This window comes from Microtus pennsylvanicus, chromosome X (genome assembly GCF_037038515.1).
Source record: "Microtus pennsylvanicus isolate mMicPen1 chromosome X, mMicPen1.hap1, whole genome shotgun sequence".
NCBI classification, from domain to species: domain Eukaryota; kingdom Metazoa; phylum Chordata; class Mammalia; order Rodentia; family Cricetidae; genus Microtus; species Microtus pennsylvanicus.
In genome coordinates, this window is record NC_134601.1 from 88,754,708 (window position 1) to 88,773,882 (window position 19,175).

The following is a 19,175-nucleotide window of genomic DNA, read 5'->3' on the forward strand; positions in this document are numbered from 1 at the left end:
AGAGTAATTGATGCCAGGTGGCCAGGGGGGCCACTTACTTAGCAGGGTCCAACCTAGGACAGCCCCAGGTGAGTCGCAACCCTCCTTTAATTGTTGGATTTACTTTTATGCCCCTGCTTAGGGGGTACCAGGTCATCCCCATCCCACAAACACCGTGAATGCTTAAGCCTAGGACCTTAAGATTGGCTGGGGGTCAACAAGATCAAGGGAGCTTCGGCCTTCAAGTTCTACAAAGCCTATCCCTGTCAGGGGGAACCAAAGCCTGGGTAGCACCTGCTCAATTTGGTTTCATAGGTCACTTGGGTTCTGCTTGCGGAGGAAGCCAGGCAGCCCCACCTTCACCTGGGAAGCATCCTCTATGCCTGACTCACCGGGAGCTCGGGCCCAGCTGGGACAGGAAGGAGAGTAGAGGGTGGGGCTGCTCTGGAGCATTCCCACTGGAAGAGCGCCCCTTCTGCTTCCAGCTAGCTAGGCCTGGTGCTTCCCTGACCGCACAAGAGGATGAGGCCCAAAAGCAAGACAAGAGGCAAATGGCATGGGGGGTACTGGAGTCACAGGCCGCTTCACTCTCAGGGAGCTTCTATGTGTCCTTATGCCCCTCTTCACCAGGTGGACACCTTTGGGGGAGTTACAAGCACCTTGAAGGCTTTCAGTTCCCTCTGGAAAATACGAGGCAAATCATTTCCCTCCCTGCCACCTTCACAGAGCATCTCCGCAGCTCAGAGAGATGGACTATGTGAGCGATTTGACAAAAGTACCAGGTGGGATCCTGGTGGAGCCCACTGTGCCATATGGTGTACTAAGGAGTACCAGCTACAGCACGCATAGCAGGAAACAAGCTTCCTGGGATTGGGTAGACTGCCCAGACTTCGCTTGGTCTTCTACTAAATTTTTCTTTATATCCCCACATCTTACTCCCGGATTGTAGTCTCCACCACCACCACCCCCGCCCCGCCCCACCCCAACATGACTGAGGCAAAGGCAGATTAGGGGACCACTAAAGCGCACTTTATTGGGGAAGTATAGGTAAGGCTCAACCCGACCTGAGGTCAGTCAGATGCTAATCTGTCCAGAACTAGTCCTGGACAGAGACCCTCGGCCCAAGCTGGGCCCCACTCTGGGCAAGCACTCAAATAGCAGAGTCCTGATCTGATCCAAGCACTTCCTTTGGTTAATGAGAAACCAAAGAAACAGACTCTGCCCCAGCTGGCTCCAGCAGCACCCCAGGCTGGCCCAGCCCTATTCTAGCCCGGCCTCTTTTCTCTCCTCTCCCTTTTCTGTACGTTCCCCACTTCTCCGTGAGCTGGGTCTGTTTAGTGCCTGCTCCCCTAGGCTTCCTGCTCTGCATCCCTTCCTCACCCTCCTCTTCCTTCCTCCTCCTCTTCTCTATCACCTTCTTACCCATTTTTAGCTGGTGGGATCTCACTTGTCCTCCTCCCCTGATATCTGTCTTAGCCACTGCCAGAGGCAATCCCTTGATGGGGCCTGCAGGATGCTCTGGGCCCTGCCAGTCTGCACCTCCTGCCATAGGATGGAGCCAAACCCTCTTTAGGGCCCTCACTACACTCTGACCTGAACAAGTTGGTTCCTCATTGGCCTGTGGAAGGGAGCCCGAGCACTCAGGGTTGCTCTAGCTTTGGGGCCTTCACTTCCAGCCAGAAGCCATCAAGTATACCCTGGTGGAGCCTCTGGTGTGGCTCCATTGTGAATGCAGGAAAAGGAGGAGGGTTCTGCCTGAGAGGCAGAATGGGCAGTCTGAAGTCACCCTAGTGCCCAGTGGGCCATCTTCTGATGCTGTTTCTCTCCAGCTCCAGGCATCCTGGGACAGGACAGGGCTGGGCCTGCCAGCAGGTTCCACATTTAGTCCCAACCAGCTGGTGGCAGTACCTGCAGACACACCCAGGTTCCCCATGGAAACACCCCCTCCCCATCAACCCTTTCTGGCGGAGCCTGGTGCCAGACTGGGCAGGTGCCTATGGCCTGTGCCACAGAGGTGACAGGATAGACGGGATGGATGGATGGATGAACTCAGGCACCACGACAGTGGGACAAGGAGGCAGAGACACTCAGGAGGTGGAAAGTGGCAGGGAGAGCATGGGTGATCGAAGCAGCTAGCTTCTCAGGACAGCCAGCTGCCCTGCCTGCGGTTCGGCCAAGGCGATCTCTCGCACGCAAGTGCAGGCAAATGTACAGACACACTATCACCCCTCATTCCCTGACAGTATGACACTAGTTCACACTCATTTCTCCATGTGGTTAATTTTTTTTTTTAGTTCTCATTTTTTTTCTAAGAAAAAAGCAACAAGAAAATAATTCAGAGTTTATACAAAACATCTTTACATTATTTCTTCCAAAAAGACTAGTATTTACACAAATGGCAACAGAAACAAAAACAAAAATCCCTTCCGACTGCCACCTGGAAGGGGCTGGCTGTTTTGCTCCCTCTCCCACCTGGCACTGGGGTGGGCAGCTGGCCAGGAGGCAGTGTGGAGGTGGGTGGTGTAAGGCCCAGCTCCTTCCATGGCAGCCCTGGGAGTGCCTGCAAGGTGCGCTTGAGTGGCAGTCTGTTAGCAGCCGGGCTGGCAAGGAGCTGGGGTCAAAGTGCACTGCAGGCTGGCCCAGCCCCAAGCAGCCTCTTCCTCTTTCCAGGCCCCAGCTCAAAACTAGGGGGGTCGGTGGGAGCCAAACTGAGTGAGTGGGGTGTGTGTGTGTGTGCTTACTCGTACTACAGCCCAGAGAAGGAGCAAGCCACGCGGCCTTACACCCGCTTAGATCTCCTCCACCTTGGACCTCTGTTTCCCCACAGAACCAAAGATGCCAAAGGTGAGGAGAGAAGAGGGTGGTGGGGGGAAACTCCCAGCTCTGCAGGGCAAATAGCCACCTGGGCACCTCACCTCCCTCCACCCCCCATGAGGTCATCTGCCTGCAGCAGCTCTCCTGTTCCCCAGGCAACAGCCAATTAAGACATTAATTACCGTGAGAGTGAAGGAGGCAGGAGATGCCCAAGAATCCCACAAGGAAGGGATTTTTTTTTTTTTGGTAGAAGGGTGGTAGTCACTACCCCACTGCTAGGAACAGCATTGTATTATGAGGGTCAGAAAAGGAGGGTGGGACACCTAGCCCAGCGGCTCTCCCCTCTTCCCTTACAGGCAGAACTAGCCCTGGCGTGCCCTCCCCCACTCCCCTGAAATACTGAGGAGTCTATAAAAGAATTGCCACCCTATGCCTCCTGGCTGGCCACATCCTGCCCCAGGCCCTCTTCTGCTGGGTCAGACCAGGCTCAGAGACCTAGGCAGGGGCTGCCTTGCACATTTTTCCATTTTTTTTCAAAAAACAGATGAAAATGAGTTGACAGCTAAAACAAATGAACACAAAAGCATTAAAACAGTGACGATAGTGGACAAGCGGTCCTGGGAATGGGGAAAGGGGATGAGGAGGGGGCAGGGCCAGGGGGCTGCCTCCCTGCCTGCAGTCCATCAGTGTCCAACCCTGCCCTCCAAGAAAGGGCGCCCCCACAGAGCCCAGAGGCCTGGCCAGAGGGGGAAGGCACAAGAGCATGGGGATTAGGGGCACAAGCACCCCCCTCCGAAGCCCAGAGGGCAGGAAAACTGGGGGATTATAAAAGCCAAGAAACTACAAAACTAAATACAAAGGTGGGCACAGCTGGCAAGGGGAGGGGCGTGGGGGAGAAAAGAGAGGCCAGTCCAGGCCATGTGTCCTGTGGAGCCTGAGGCCACGCCGGGCCTTCAGACCTTGTAGTAGATGTTCGCCGGGCTCTGAGGTGGCATCTCCTGGACGATGTAGACAGGATGCCCGTAGTCCCCACTCACCTTCTCATAGTGGGGGCAGTAGTTGTTCTCTGTAGTCCGTAAGGGGATGATGATGTCGCTGGGCTCAGTGCCTGCTGTACCACTACCCCCCTTGGGGCTGGCTAGGGTACTGAGCGAGAGGGCAGCCGCCCGCTGCTGGGTATGCTTGCGATGGCGCTTGCGGAGCTTCAGGAGTAGGACTGTCAGGAAGATGATGATGAGCAGGAAGATGACACAGCCAGCGCCCACAGCTGCAAACAGCGCTACCTTGGAGTTAAAGAAGCTGTCGGAGTCTCCGCTGCCACCGCCACTTGCACCTGGGCCACTCTTCTCTTCCTGGTTCACAGTCTCTGAGGAAAGGGAAGGGAATAAGTTGTCAGCCAGCAGAAGATGATGCAGTCAACAGAAGGGCTGCAAACAATGCTGGAGCTGAAGAAACTCTCTGCGTCCCTGTGCCACCCATATTGACCAGAGATAGACGGCAAGTCTCGGGGAGGGGGCGGGCAGCAGGAACTTCTTCACACTCGAGACCGAGAGGGTGCACAAGCAATACCCTCTGCAGAGTACCTATATATGCTTACCATGCTTGCCATCAGAGTCACCGTGGGATCCCCGACCAGGGGCCTGCGTGGCTGTCTTGACAGTGTTGTCTGACTCCTTGCTTGGCCGACTGGTAGTCAGCTGCTCCGGTGTCACGGCATTTGGATCTGTGGGTGGAGAAGGTATATGAGGAGGACTGCCGGCATGGATGCCCTCAGGTACCTCGGGGGGTTAAGATCCACCTGAATATTAGACCTCTGCTCCTCTAGCCCGACCACTTCCCCACTACTCAACATGCCCCAACCAGCTGCCAATACCAAAGGCCTAACTGGGCACTCACCTTGCCCAACCTTCATAACGATCTTCATGGTGCGTGTACGGCACACACCTCCCTCCCGGTTCTCCAGCCCTTCCAGGCTCCCATTGGATGTTGCTGCAGGAAAAGGCCAGAGAAATGAGAAACTGGAGTTTTCAGTGTATCTTGTTTTTTCCCCCTTTTTTGACAGGATCATCAAGAGAGAGCCAGAGAGTGGCTTGGTGGGAGCCTAGCCAGTCTGGATGTTCACCTTCCTAGTTATGGATGGAGGGGGGAGGACCTAGGACGTACCACAGGGCAGGGAACCCTGACAGCTCTTTGGACTGAAAAGGGAGGGGGAGAGGAGTGGGGGGAAGGGGAGAGGGGTGGGAGGAGGGGGAGAAGAGTGAGAGGAGGGGGAGAAGAGTGGGAGGAGGGGGAGGGAAATGGGAGGCTGGTGGGAGGAGGTGGAAATTTGTTTTTTTTTTCTTTTCTTTATCCTCCTTTTATCAATAAAAAAATTAAAAAAAAAAAAAAAAAAAAAAAAAAAAAAAAAAAAAGAGAGAGCCAGAGAGCCAAAAACAGCCACTGGGAGTGGATCATGGCAAACAGCTCTTACCTACTCACCCAAACCCTTCTACTTCCTTCCTAATAGGAAGTAACTCAGTCTTGCTAGGCCCATGAGCCCCTCTGCTAAGGTCATCACTCCTTGTGGGCAGGCCTAGATTCTGGCGGCAATACTAAGATGTGCCTTCTCATTGAGAGATGATGCCCAGACCAAAATAAATGGAACTGGTACCGCTAGCGGGATTTTTTCCTAGCTAGGAAGGAATCCTAGGTAAGTGTGAGGAGAGCAGGCTAGAGCCTCCATCTTATCCCATCAATTCCTTGTATGATATGAGGCAAGGTGTCAATGTACCTCTTTGTGGGGTCAGAGGAGGAGGGCACTGGCTAAAGACTGAGTCACATGCTAGTCATGTGACATGCTAGTCACATATTACCACTGAGCTACATCCTCAACCCTATTCACCTCTTGGGGCCTTAGCGCCAGCCCCCAAAGGCAGACCAGCTGGCTGACCTCAAAGGATTCTGCCAGCTCTACCATTCCCAAGAAAGAAAGAGCAACACGGATAGAAGTCTTTTTCATGCTTGCCCTGGAGCTGAGGCAAGCTGCCGTGTGCTGACTGTTGGGGCTAGAATTCCGAGGCCAGGCTTCCAGGAGGGCATGCTAGTGTCTTCAAAGGGGATCAGATCAGGCAGCGTTGTAAACGTACGCATGTGGCATCCCTGTCCCACTCAGAAGCTGCCACTACTACCCCATAGGCAAGGGGGCAGCAGGAAGGCAGAGCGAAGCCTAGTGAGAGACAGAGCGACAGGTGGGTAGGGACTTACACGTAATGTAGTAATCGTGAAACTTTTTGAACTCCAGGCCCATGTAGTTGGGGCTGAACTCCTGGAACTTAATGGTAAAGCGAATTTCCTGCTGTGGCTTGTTGCAAGTGACCAGTACATTGGGATCAAGCACAGTGCTGCAAGCAGCTGCCTGCTCTGGCCGCACCAGGTACAGCTTGTAGTACTCGTAGGGCCGCCCTGCTTCTGCTCGGGGGCAGATGATGTCCAGTTTGTCTCCAATCTTCGGGTAGATCACCAAGCCCTTCCCACTTAGGAACCTGCCCAAAAGAAAGAAAATGGTCAACCTCAAGGTTGGGATCTCTGGCTACCCCCAAAACCAGGGGTTATGACAATGAAGGCCAGACCAGTCCTACTGGGTAGAGATAGCAAATCAGCCTTCTGTTCTTCCTCTATCCTTAGGCTGGGGGTGGGGGTGGGGAGAAAGAACCACACTGCCAGCAGGGTGTGGAAGGGGTGGCCCATAGGCAAGGCTGCCAGGCTTTCAGTGCTTTGCAGGGTGGGGCAATGCCTGGCTAGGGGAGCCCTTTGTCCTAATGGGGCATTTCCGCAGGGGGCTGACGTGGCCAAATGGGACAGGTACCAATGTGTCAGGCCCAGGCTCCCTGGAGGTGGTGCCCTGTTCCCCATACTTCCCAACACACTCACATTCCTTCAAAGGCCACTACTACTATTTACACACACACACACACACACACACACACACACACACACACGGCAGGGGGGAGGCAGGGGGAGGCAGGGGAAAAGAGAGAGAGAGCAAGCCCACACATGTCTTAGCCACCACCCCCGCAGCTCCCAGCCAAAGGCTAGAGGAGCTCAACCTGCCTGGGACCTCCCCTCCACTACCACATCTTACTAATCTTGGGCATGATGGGGAGATAGGAACAAGCAATGAAGCCAGGATCTGATGGCCACCATCTCTGGTTAGGAGCAGCTCTATCATATCATTCTGATGATGCACCCCTATCCCAAGAGCCTAAATCCCAAAACTTGACCAGTTTCTCACTCAACATGACTAAGGGAAGTAAAAAAAAGAAGGGTACTTCTACCAAGGACAGCAGGTAGAAGACAGGATCGCCTACATACCTGTCATCTAACCTCTTCCTTCCACACTGCAGCTACTACAGATCCCAAGAGGAGATGACTAAATGCCTTGGACCAGGCTTCACTGTCTATCTGGAAAGCACAGTAAAGAAATGAAGCTCTGTTGGCCATTTCTCAGCTTGTTCAGGCAGAAGCCGGGAACAAAGAGAAAGAACACATGTTGGAACCAAATTCCAAAGCTAGGCGCTTAGTAGCTCCATAGTCTTGGACGAGCTGCACAGTCTCTTTGAACTTGCTTCACTTATAAATGAGGGCCCCTCACTCCTAGGACTGGGGGTGGCTGAGAACCTAGAATGCAGTAGGTACTCAATAACATTGAATCCATCTCTGAAATAGTCCGCCAAGAAGCAGGAGATCAGATACCAACATTAAGTTCTGTGGTTTCTCGGGCAAGATCTAGGAAGAGAAGATACACCTTCCTTGACTCTCATGGACTTGATTATCTGGTTTGGTTCCAAAAAGTAAACAGCCTACACTCTAGCCATAGACAGCTCTAGGCTATCTGCAGGTTACATGTGAAGATGGTGCTTCACATACCCAGGGTGGGAGGCATCAAGAGACATCCCATCTGACCATAACACTGCAATGCTCTGAGATGGTTTCATACAAAGATCAGGAAGAAGGTGGGCACTAGGTAAATGATAAGACGTCAGTGCATAGCAACAGTGGACAGCAATGGCTGAGACAAAACCCAGGCCTGCTGATGACTCACTCAGCCTGCACAGGAAAGAGTGGAGAGCATCAAAAGAAGTGAAATAGTTATCTAGGGCTGGAAGAAATCCCTCAAGGGCCATGGCAAGCAGTGTGGGCTTCATCCCCTTGGTGACAGACACCCTAACAGAAAGGACAATGGAGGCTGAAAGGGATGCATACAAAGAAGAGTGTCGTTGGGGTGTTGGTGCAGAACCCCAGTTCACAGGTTCCTACAATGTGGTTCCGATTGCTGAGAGCCACGACACAGCGGAGACAAGTGTACTGAGCTCTGGGCAGATGTCCTCACATTGTCAAACATGTGCCCTTGTCCTGACACCTCACTAGGCAGGGAGGGGATTTGACTAAGTGGCTGAAGTAGATGGAAAAAATAAACCAAACCCTCCATGTCCTGTGATGTTCTACAAAGCTAAGAGGTTCCATCTTGATGTACAGGAGGGTCAGTGCCAGAATGGGACACTTCATCCTTTGGTCTCTACCTCTCTAGTTCTTCGGCGGACAGAGAGTAAGCAAACAGGACATGGAGGCCCAAGGAAACATTTGAGATGGAACACCCCATCATCCATGTGCCGTACGAAGCCCACAAGTTTCACCAAAGCCTCTACTTCTCAAGGCATTTTTTGCTTTCCTCTGGTTCTCCCCGGGTGGCAAGAACAGACCATTTTTAACATTTCAGAGCTCAAAGGAACCCTAGAGACCCAGCCTAGACTCTTAATATGAAGAAATAAACGATCAGAGAGATGTTCCCATTCAGGAAAGTTGCTGAAATCCCTAGGGCTCTAACAGGACTCAACGGTGTCTGATCCTTATACAGCTGCACTGCAGCACGGCATGGAAGTGTAGCTACGCAGATGACACGGAGGCCAGCTCACTTCCTAACCACTGGGCTGCAGCTTTCTCGCCAGAGAAATGTGTCTTCTCTAATACACTCTTTCACGGCTACCCACCCAGACTCCAGAGCCCCAGCATTCGGCAGGGCTTTTTAGCTACTTGGGGTTCTACTTTGAACCCAGACACATTGAGGAAACAGATGTCTGCCTGGTGGGGGGAGGGGAAGAAGAAAGGACTATTGCCCCCAACACCCCTCAGAGTGTCTCCAACCTCGGTGAACAGACTTCATAAATATTCATCAGCTCATTTACATAGCAGCCGGCAGAAGAAAACTCACCTTCTCCTAAAGTGTGGAAGGGAGAGGAATCTAATGAGGCCTGAATCCCTGACCCCATCCCACACTTTCTTAGCATCTTCCTCTAACTGGACAAATTTCACTTAGGCCCATGAGAAGTCCAAGACAGTACATGGGATCACTACGAGGGTTGAGTGAATAGCCAATGAAAGTGAAGCCCAGAGCCTGGCAGTGTTTGTGATACTTTATAGGGACACCCTACCTATCTTCCCCCTTTCTCACCAAGTTAGAGTGGGAAAAGAGGAAAAGGAAAAGGCCCCTAACGTAAACTCTTTAGGTACCACCTTTCAGAAAGGACTGTCCCCCCCCCCCCCATCATCAAGCCAAGCCTTCCTGCCTGGGGCCACCCCCAGACAAAGCCCTTTTCTAAAAAAATAAGGGGATTGACATGGCCCTGCAGGAAACCTAAAGCAGGTCACCATGGCAACCCGAGGCCTTCCCTGCCTAGCCTCTGATAGCCCTGGGACCCCAGGGAGCCACCCCAGGGAGTAAAAGGACTTTAGGAAGGCAGTTGGAACTACTTCAGCTCCAGTCCTGCGGCTGCCCTCTCCCTAGCCCAAGTCTCTCCCTCATCCGATCTGATTGGAAATGCCGCTGAAAACTACGCAAATCCCGAGCTATGAAAATCCCACGGGCTCTGGGGACAGTAGCCTCCGAGGCCCTGAAATGATGAGACACTAATAGCCCTCACTAATAGCCTTCAGCTCAGATGCACTCCTCTCTACCTTTCTGTATGTCACCTATACTACAGGGGACGAGCTCGCAGCTGGGACCCTTCTGCCTAGAAAGCTATTCTTGCCCCACCAGGCCTGTCTTTCTTCCCTCAGCCTCTTGCTTGGGCTCTCCCAGAGAGGTTTCAGTGGGAGCCCAGTTCTCAGTCCTGCAAGTCTAAATGCCGTAGGAGACTCCCGCCACAATTTTAGTTTGGTGACCCCGCCACTACTAGGCCTGTTCTCACCCCAGGATAGTAATACTGATGAGGGACAGACCCCAAGCCAGAACTCAAGTCTGCTCTCATCCCAGCTAGGGTGGGGAGCCCCCAAATTAAAGGCTCCTCTTTCACTCCCCCTGCTCCACCCAGCCCCCGAGGCAGCAGGAGCAGGCCTGGCGTGTCCCAGCAGTGCCCGCCCAGGCGTGGGTGGGCAGGAACAGCAGCTGGGCCCTGGCACACACACAACTCTGTCGGAGGCAGGCAAGCCAGAGAGTCCTGGAGGAAGTCACTCTCCCCACCTACATGAACTATGCCCGCCTCTTTGTCCCACCTGATCAAAGCTGGTCCACTGGGGTTTAGTCTACCCCCTGCCATGGTTTCCCACTCCCCCCCTCACCTCCCAGAGTTCCTAAGAGGAAGAGATTCCTGGCCCAGAGAGAAACCAAAGGAACTACTCAGAGCTGGGAGGGGCAGCGTGCTGGTTGGTGAGTTGGGCTAGGTCACCTGTGCAGGGTGCCCTCAGAGCTAAGCCTAGGGAAGGTAAATGAAGAGGCTGGAACACTACTTACCCTACAAGAGGCAGGGCCTGAGTTATATGCAGAGCAGATGCAGGCCCGCCTGGGAGGTGAGAGGGGAGAGCCCAGGGGCAGCAGAGGTCTCTTTCCAACCCTGCTTTGAATTCCTATTCCCTGCAGCAGGCCAGCCTGGAAAGAATGGCACTCGGCACAGCTCTCCCCGATTCAACAAGTCAGTTCCCCTTCCTGGGCATATGCCTCCTTCTCTGGTAAATGAGGCCAAGGCCGACTTCCCAGGGCTGTTGGGAGCACCCAATGAGATCATATGTGAGAGTACATTGTAAGAAGCAAGGTACTACCTGCCTGTTACTTAGCATGCAGTAACGTTCTTAGCACAGTAGCGTTCAGAAGAAGCAAGGTGAAAATGCTCCCACCTCTGGCTTGCTGGCACCCTGACCCCAAACCACCACCACAGAAACATCCTAGGGAGAAGGGTCTTTCACAGTCTTAAAATGCTGCTGGCGCGCAGCCTCCACTTCAGATCCCCTTTTAACCACAGAGTGAGCTAGCGCTAGCCCTCAAACCTGGTATTCCCATGGCAACCAGCAGCCTTCTGGTTGGCCCACTGACCCCATACATAGCCCTAACCCCAGAAAAGTGCTGCACTGATCCAGCAGTGCCCAGGGCCCAGCCATCTCCATACACCCGAGCTGGTAAGGCAACGGAGAGCCCCAAGAGCCCAAGAGAAGAAAGGGAACCCCCAACTAAGGCCTCACCCCAGCTTCCTCATAGGCCCTTGCCTAGCTTCCCTGGGTGGGGTCAGGGGACAGGAAGTCTTAGGAACTGCTGGGTTCCCAGGCCTCTCACCTGTGGCCAATCAGACATAAACTAGAATACCTGATTATTCTGAGAAACTCTGGAAAGGAGTCCCTTGGGCTGGCCTCCCCAGGACTATGAGCTGGAACAGCTGTGAGGGGGCTGGGGCCACCACTTTAGCTTGGAGAAAGCAAGCAGGAGTTGGGGTCTGCAGCTGCCCCACCCATGCTGGATGGAGTCAAGGGTCCTGGATGCCAAACTGAGCCCCCTACCCCACCCCCATTGTGGGAAGGTTTGTAATGTGATCTCAAACACATTCCCAGTCCTTGGATGTGGGGGGACCTGAGTGGGGGGCAGTACAGGGTCAGAATGGGACCAAAAGACTGAACTGCAGCAGCTGGACTTGGCGGAGGACTCAAGTGTGAGGCTTACCGGCTGCCCCAAGTTCCCGAGGGGAAGCAGCTGGGGGAGGTGGCTTCCCTGAGACCTTTTAGGCCATGCCCCCAGGCCACGAACATACTTGCTCCAGTTTTCACCAAACCCCAGTGGAATCAAACCCATCTTCTCACCCTGTACTCTTGGGGCACATCTGCCAGGAGGGACCCAGGTGGCAGAAGCTCCCATCACCTAGGGACCACCACCCTGACAGTCCCTAGCAGCAGTTCAAGAGACAGATAGGCTGGGAGCCTTCAACGGGCTCTTGCAGTTCCCCGGGGCCAGGGCTGCGTGTGCCCTGCAACCTAGAAGCAGACCCTATCACTTCTTTATTTTGATTTTTTTTTCTCAAAGAGGAAGCAATTAAGCAGGGTTTATAGGCACTGCGAGATATTTAGAGGGAGGGGTGCCAGCTCCTGACAGGGCTGAGGAGAGGGACCAAAAAGCTAGGAGAGGAAGAGGGGAGGGATAAGAGAAAATGAGCCTGCGAGGGAAAGCACGGGCATGTGCGAGAAACAAAAGGACTTGAGAAAAAGAGGCAGAGAGTGACTAAGAGTGAGAGGGAGTGTGAGAAAGAGGGAGAGCAGGCGAGCCTAGCTGGAGAGGGAGGTGAGCTCCACTCTCACGGGGTGGAGAGGGCAACAATGCCGGCCTGAGAGGGAGAACTCAGGCAGGACCCAAGAAAGCAGAACGACAGACAGCGTTTATGAGAAAAGCTGTGGCGGCCCAGGGGTTGGGTGCGGTGGCACAGGCAGGCCCCCCGAGCCGAGGGCAGTGCCTGGGTCCTGTCCTCCTGCCCTGCACCTGGTGCCAACAAACGCGGATACAGACTGCATTCCAGACCCCTGAGCATAGATGAAAGGGGGGGGGACCACCAGGATCAGTCCAAAACTGTTCCCAGAAACTGTTCATTACAGGACACAATCCAGGCAGGTTCTACTGAGTCCAAAGTCAGTCCCATTCCCCACCCCAGGAAGCCTGGCCTCAGCTTGAGCTGGACAGGATGAGAGCAGAGGGGACACAACCTTCTCTAGCTGGTTAACTGCTCTGGAGCTCTAAAGGCAGAGAACACATAAAGAGGGACGCTCTGTAGATCTTGTTTCTCCCAGCAGCCCCAACTCTGCAGGAGGGCTCCTCTCCAGCTGTGGAGTTGCACGGTATCTCAACCCAAGAGAGCAATTAGGTCACTCCCATGAGCCCCTAGGATGGGCTACCCTAGGGGGATTGCAATTCTCCTCGCTAAGGAGCATTTCCAGCCTCCACCCTTACAGAGAAGAACTGGGCACTTCACAAGCTCTCCCCATGGGCTTAATAGCCTAGAGGGGTCCCCAAAACCATCTGAGTCCCAGCAGTTAAGGCACAGTAACCAAAGTGGCTTCTAAGTAAGGTAGAAATCCTTGCCAGTCCCTTTCCTTGTAAGGAGGCAAAATCCTTCACCCTGACCCCCCTTTAGCCACCAACGGGTAATGGGACCCTATCTTAACCCAAGGAGAAAACAAGAAGCCCTCTTCTCTCACTTTTGGGGTGAGAGATACACCATCCCTGGGACTCAAAATGCAAAGGCAGGCGAGAACCTAGGAAGTTAGCAGGGAGCCCACAAGAGTGGACAGGAGGAAATTCCAGAAACAGAAATATGGGAACATGGAAGGAACAGTCACCCCCCTCCCCCCAGTTTTCCACTAACTGTGTCGTCCACACACTCCCTGGACTTCCAGAAAACGGGCAGAGCAATTATGATCCTGAGTTCCAATCTGAGTCCTAGATGCCAAAAGAGAAAAGGGTCCAGAGGTCACAACAGCCCAGAAACCACTGAGCCACCGCCCTGAAAGGTGTGTGTTGTTTAGAGATGGGAGGGGGCAGAGTTAGGAAGGGGAAGGAGAAGAAAGAAAAGGCCCTTCTTTATATCACTGCTCCCCCACCACTGGAGAAATCTAAGCAAGGCTCTCCAATCTTGAGGGGGGGGGGCGACTAGAACCTGCCTGGACAGGAATCACACGTTCCCCACCCACCTCCCTCGCTGGCTCCACTACCATTCTCAGCCCTGGCTGGCTCTCGAAGAAGCTCTGCTGCCTGGTTCAATTGGACCCCCGACGGGCACAGGATGGAGCCCCCTCCTCAAACAAACCCTCTTCCACTCCGCCCTTCTCCACCCGCCGCCTTTGTGAGCCGGGAAGCAGCGCCCGCCTTTCTACCTCCCCGGCAGAGAGAAATGGAGGGGGGGGGACTGCAAGAAGAGACGGCAAAGAGAAAGACGGGGAGGCAAACAGGGAAGAAAGACAAATGAAAATGGGAGAAGCCAGAGAAGCGATACAGATGCTACCACTCGCTCCGGGCGCTAGGTCCAGAGCCGCCCTGACACCTAAGCAAAAGAGGAACCTATGTTCTGGCCTGATCCCTCGTTCAGGTCGATCTCACCCCTGGAGTGGCTGTGAGTGAAAACCACCACGTTCCCAGGGGCCCCGGAGTGGGCTGCTTACTCGCCCCCACCCTGCTCTCCGGTGCGCTCTCGAGCGCCCAGACATCCTAATCTGCCTGGTGTGACCATCGCGACTCGATCTGGGACTTGAGGAAGCTAGGGCCAAACCGAAGGGTCACAACACAGTCAAGTGCCCCCACCCCACCCTTCTGCACCCTGCCCCGACTGCCCGCAAGAAAACATTAGGAAAGGCCAGACATAAAACAGGGCGCCGGACCGCCTATGGATACCCCCCACGCACTTGGGGGTGCACGACCTCACCCCGAAGGAGTGCCTCCCACCCTCAGGGACCAGAGCCCATAAGTTACTCACTTAGGGTTAAGAGAGCTCCAGGACACGGGCTCCAGGTTCTTGGCCAGCGGCGTGGCCAGCCGGCACAGCGTTAGCACGACCATCGCCACAAGCCACTTGCTGAGCCAACGCTGCCCAGGCCGGGCCATTTTCCCGGGGGCAGGATGCACTTCAGGATCCCCTGGCGCCTCCTCAGTAAAGCTCGCCTCGCCTGCCCGTGCCGCGCAGCGCTCGGAGCCACTCAGGCGCCCATCCTCCGCAGCCGCCGGCCTTGAAGTACTCCCCTCCCGCCGGCCTCGGGGTCGCTCTCCTGCGCCCGGCTGGCCAGGAGGACTCACTGGGCAGACGTCCCCAACACGGACATGGGCTGCGGCCTCCGAGGACTCTCTCCCCTGGCCTCTCCGCCGCACGAGGCGCGACGGGGGCTCGCCGCCCCCGAGTGATCCCGCCGGATTCCGCTCGGCTCCCCCAGACTGTTTGAGACCTCGAGTCCTTTCCCCGACGGGGTCTCCCCGCAGAGCGCTCAGTGGTTGCCCCGATGCCTCGATGGTCCTGGGATTGTCGCCTCGGGGAAGAAGAGGGGGGATATCTCCCAATAACCCAAGCTCGGTCCCGAGGCTCCCGACGGAGTGAGTCCCCCTAGCACGGACTCCGTTCCTCCGGGCCACAGTGGGACTCCGCGCCGCGCGTCCCACGACAGCTTCTACTTTAGCACCGGCCCCTCTCAGTGTACTTAAAAGACTAGCACGACCCCGCTGAGCAAACCAGTCCCACCAATTTGCACCTCTGAAGCCTCGGCCGGGTAGCCCGGCAGCCCGGTCGCCAAGTCCTTAATCCCCGGCGATTGAGCCCGAGTGTCTGCAGTCAGTGCGAATCTCACACACCCCCCACTGCTGTCCAGCGCGCTTAGACTCCCTCCGCTGCCGCTGAGCTTTCTACTCCCCTGCTCAGGCGAGCACAAGGCCAACCCTGCTCCTTCGAACCAATAGAAAGCTCCGTGACGGGGTCCTTGCCCCATACCACGCCCACAGAGCAGGAAGGGGCGGGGCTTCGGGGAGCTCTTAAGGACGCTGCGCTCTCGATGGCATTAATCTCAATGTGCGGCTCTTGCGGTTATGCTAGTGCCCCGCTTAGTCTGGTTCCCAGGGCGTTCTTGGGAAGCTGGCGCTTTTCAAAAGCTGCTGGCCTGCTCTCTTTTACGCACACCTGGTCACCATCCGGCCCACTGACCTAGACCAGACAAGCCCTGTCCCAAGTATCTCCAGAAAGCATAGTTCTTGCATTCTTTTTCACGCGCGCGCCTACGCACACCCCCCCACCTATTCATACACATACTCGCGTACCAGCCGCAGAATCCCACTCTGTTCCCACTTCTGTGGCCAAATCAGTCTGTCTGTTCCTGCCAGTACCCACACTCTGCTGAGACCTCTTTCCACCCTCGAAATGCACTCCTTCCTTTCACTGACCACAACAAAAGTGTCAGCTCTGGGTGCTGGAGACTCGGAAAAAGTACTGTGTCCAAAGGGCAACGGGAGTTTATTTGCATCTAGAGACCAAGCCTTTAAGAATCTCATCTTTGACAGTGAGCCCTGTGAGACCACTCCCTATCCCCCAACCTGAGTACACAGATTTAGTCAGTCTTGTCTGAAGGCACACGAAAGGGCCTGGGGTAGGCGAATAGGGACAAAAGGTCAGGGCTATACAGAAAGCTCGAGGGTAGAGAGGAAAAGGAGCAGAGCAGAAGCCCTTTGAAAAAGCATAAGCGGGCATCTGGGCCCTGAGATTCCGGACTCCAGCCTTTCCCGGCCTCGGCCTCACCATCTGGGGCTTTGTCTCCCAGCCCTGGCCCATTCTCTCCGCCCCTCCTTGTCTCTTTGCTTATAATTTGGCTCAATCCCATAGCTCAGACCCTCCCGGTTTGACCTACTCGCCTTCCTCAGGTCCCAGCGGACATACCCACGTGCCAATGTCTCCCCCTGCTGGCCTTCTGTAGACTTGCAGGCTCCCGGGACAAGCCGAGGCCTCCTACCCAGAGCTTGCCGTGCAAGCCTGGCACTTGAATTTGAGCACACAAACAGGGACAGGCGTGGTTTTAGCGAGAGGCGCCACTCGGTGTAGGAAAGATTGGAAAGATCTAGGGGAAAGATCTGGATTTGGGACTTGGTTTGGGGGTTGCCAAGGATAGAACGACTTCCTATTCATGCTCCTCTATCCCCTCCTTACCTGACTCTTCCTCTCCACTTTTCTTTCTCTTTTTAATGAATCCGGGCTCTAACTTAGGGCCTCAGACTTACTAGGCAAGGGCTCTATCAAGAATTGAATTCTTCCTTCTTGCCGCTTTTCTATGGAGATAATTGATTGAGCGCCTTTCTTTAAAAGTGCTCTGCCATTTATATGAGTTCCATGTCCACCATTTCCCCTGATGGGAGTGGAGCTACGAGTCTCCAAGCACCACCTCTGTAGTTGCAATGTGGTCATCTATGTCGGGCAGGGTAGAAGGGAAGAGGCTGAGTCCCTCCTACCTTTGGAGATGGAGACTTTGCCCCACCCGGTGGCTCTGGGTCCGTAGTCTAGGTTCTCTGTGTTCCCAACTGGACCCTGCACTGGGATGTAAGCAGAACAAAGAGAGATGAGAAAGGTGAAAATACATGCCAGCAGTCCACCCGAGACATGCCAGCAGTCCACCCAAGACACTCCAGCAGTCCACCCGAGACACTCCAGCAGTCCACCCGAGACACGCCAGCAGTCCACCCGAGACACGCCAGCAGTCCACCCGAGACACGCCAGCAGTTCACCCCAGACACGCCAGCAGTCCACCCGAGACATGCCAGCAGCCCACCTGAGATACGCCAGCAGCCCACCTGAGATCCACGCCATGAAGAGGAACCAAGCATGAGTCTAAAAGGCATCCAGTGGCTTGCAGCAGGAACCACCGATGTCAGGCCGTTTGCTTTCCCCACCCTTTGAGGTCAGTTCTGCTGTCCCTGTTTTTACTTCCGAGGGAAACTAAGGCTCAGGGTTGAAGAAGTGACTCTTCCCTGAGGGAAGAGGCTTCGGTTTCTGGTGTCTCTATCCCCAGTCTCGTGTACTTTGGCACTCCCATGGACAAGGACATCTCCTGGCCATTCTCTGCACAGCCCAGATGGACACACTGTGGCCCTCTGTGCTTGCTTGCTCTCTCCGTTCATTGACAGTCACAGGCTGGATGGGGGCCTGGACAGCAGCTGCCTTCAGACCGCGACTCCTCACTCACAGGTCTCAGAAGGTAACCAGGCCTGGGGAAGGCCATTGATTTTGTCCCCAAGCTAAAGTTCTTCTCAGACAGGATCATTAGTGCTAAGCCCAGTTTGGCCCCAGAATCTTCCTCTCCATGGCCGCCATGTCCTGTGCCCCTCCAGACGACAGCCCCAAATTAAGTGGGAGCTGCGTGGTTGTGATTTTTGCTCCCGGACTTGGGAAACCTGGGAAGCCAGTAGCTTCTGAGTGTGCTGACCTCTAATTCAGGAGGAGGGGACAGTGGAGGAAACGAGGATTGGACTCTTAGGTCCCAACCTGCTCCACACACTGCCCAGCTCTGGTCATAGCATGGCCTTTCTGCCTCAGCCTGCCCACGCTAGCTTCAGGGACTTCAGGGCCATGGCCAGACCTACTCTCTGCCTTGGCCAGAGCTGGCCGCTGAAAGTTCCCACCCCTGCCAGACCCTGGCAGGACCTCAGTTTGTAGTGATCCAGGTCCCTGACTGAGGGAAACAATTATTCCCTCCGGGAGCCCGAGAGGATCCGTGGGGGAATGCTATTCTCTTATCCAAGCCCTTCCAGTCACCAGACTGCCAGAGCCCACAGCTCCCCGGTCACCGTGTCAGCATACACACGTGCACGCCAGGATTCAAGACCGCTTGTGTTTCCTAAGTGCGGGCCAGGCTAGTGAGCTGAGCAAGCCTTGTCCACGGAAGTGCCAAGCATTGTGGGGCTCCAGGCCCAGGTGTGTAAGGAAACATATGGTAGCAGCAGGAAGCCTCAGGCACTGGACGGCATGTGCGCATGCTCCTCCCACACACACCATGGAGCTGTGCCTTCTGGTCCCAGCTGCTCACGCCCATAGGAGGGAAGGGGGGGGGCTAACTTTCAGTTCTATCCCCTTGGGCAAAGCACCTCACATCTGGGGGCTTGTTACTGTTCTTGGCCTGGAGGAATTTTACTAAATGAGATAATGTGCAGACAAGGTTTGGTTCGCGTCTCCCCTGGCCTACCAGGGGGCTTACTCAATGGAAACTTCCTTCTTCCACAGAGCCTCCCATGGAGACGCGCTTATCCCTAGTGACACACCTTTGCTCCAGTCCACACATGCTTTGTGTGCCACGTGCATATTTTCCAGTTCCCCTCTAGTCTTACACACATTCACGTTCCCATCCAAACTCCTGGGCTGCAGCTGGCGGGGCGAGGGCCTGCCCTTCCGGCACCTAGAGTCTAGTCCTTCATCTCTCTCTTGTCGGTGCAAAGGTGCCTTCCTCTGGCTGCAGATCTTGTCCTTGACCTTTCTCCCTGCCCAGAGCTAGTTACCCCAGGCCACCCCTCCAGAAAGGACAGAAGGCAGGCCACCTGGACAAACGAGTCTCTAATCACAGCTCTCTGTCACCACCCCAGGGCTCTGGGC

General features: G+C 54.9%; 1 protein-coding gene across 1 annotated transcript; it reads right to left on the reverse strand.

Annotated features, from left to right (window-relative positions):
• Positions 1-2,308: 2,308 nt before the first annotated feature.
• Positions 2,309-15,487, reverse strand: Efnb1 (ephrin B1). The gene is made up of 5 exons (XM_075957492.1): positions 14,544-15,487; positions 6,037-6,314; positions 4,690-4,782; positions 4,391-4,516; positions 2,309-4,159 (listed from the first exon to the last, which is right to left on the reverse strand). The coding sequence occupies exons 1-5, from the start codon at positions 14,669-14,671 to the stop codon at positions 3,747-3,749; spliced, it is 1,038 nt and encodes a 345-aa protein (XP_075813607.1). The 5' UTR covers positions 14,672-15,487; the 3' UTR covers positions 2,309-3,746.
• Positions 15,488-19,175: the final 3,688 nt, after the last annotated feature.

Excerpts from the sequence above, each read along its gene's own strand:
- Efnb1 (XM_075957492.1), bottom strand. The coding sequence starts at position 14,671 with ATGGCCCGGCCTGGGCAGCGTTGGCTCAGCAAGTGGCTTGTGGCGATG. Across the intron at positions 4,517-4,689 it reads CGTTATGAAGGTTGGGCAAG|ATCCAAATGCCGTGACACCG; the intron begins GTGAGTGCCCAG and ends CTCCACCCACAG. Across the intron at positions 4,160-4,390 it reads TGACTCTGATGGCAAGCATG|AGACTGTGAACCAGGAAGAG; the intron begins GTAAGCATATAT and ends CCCTTTCCTCAG.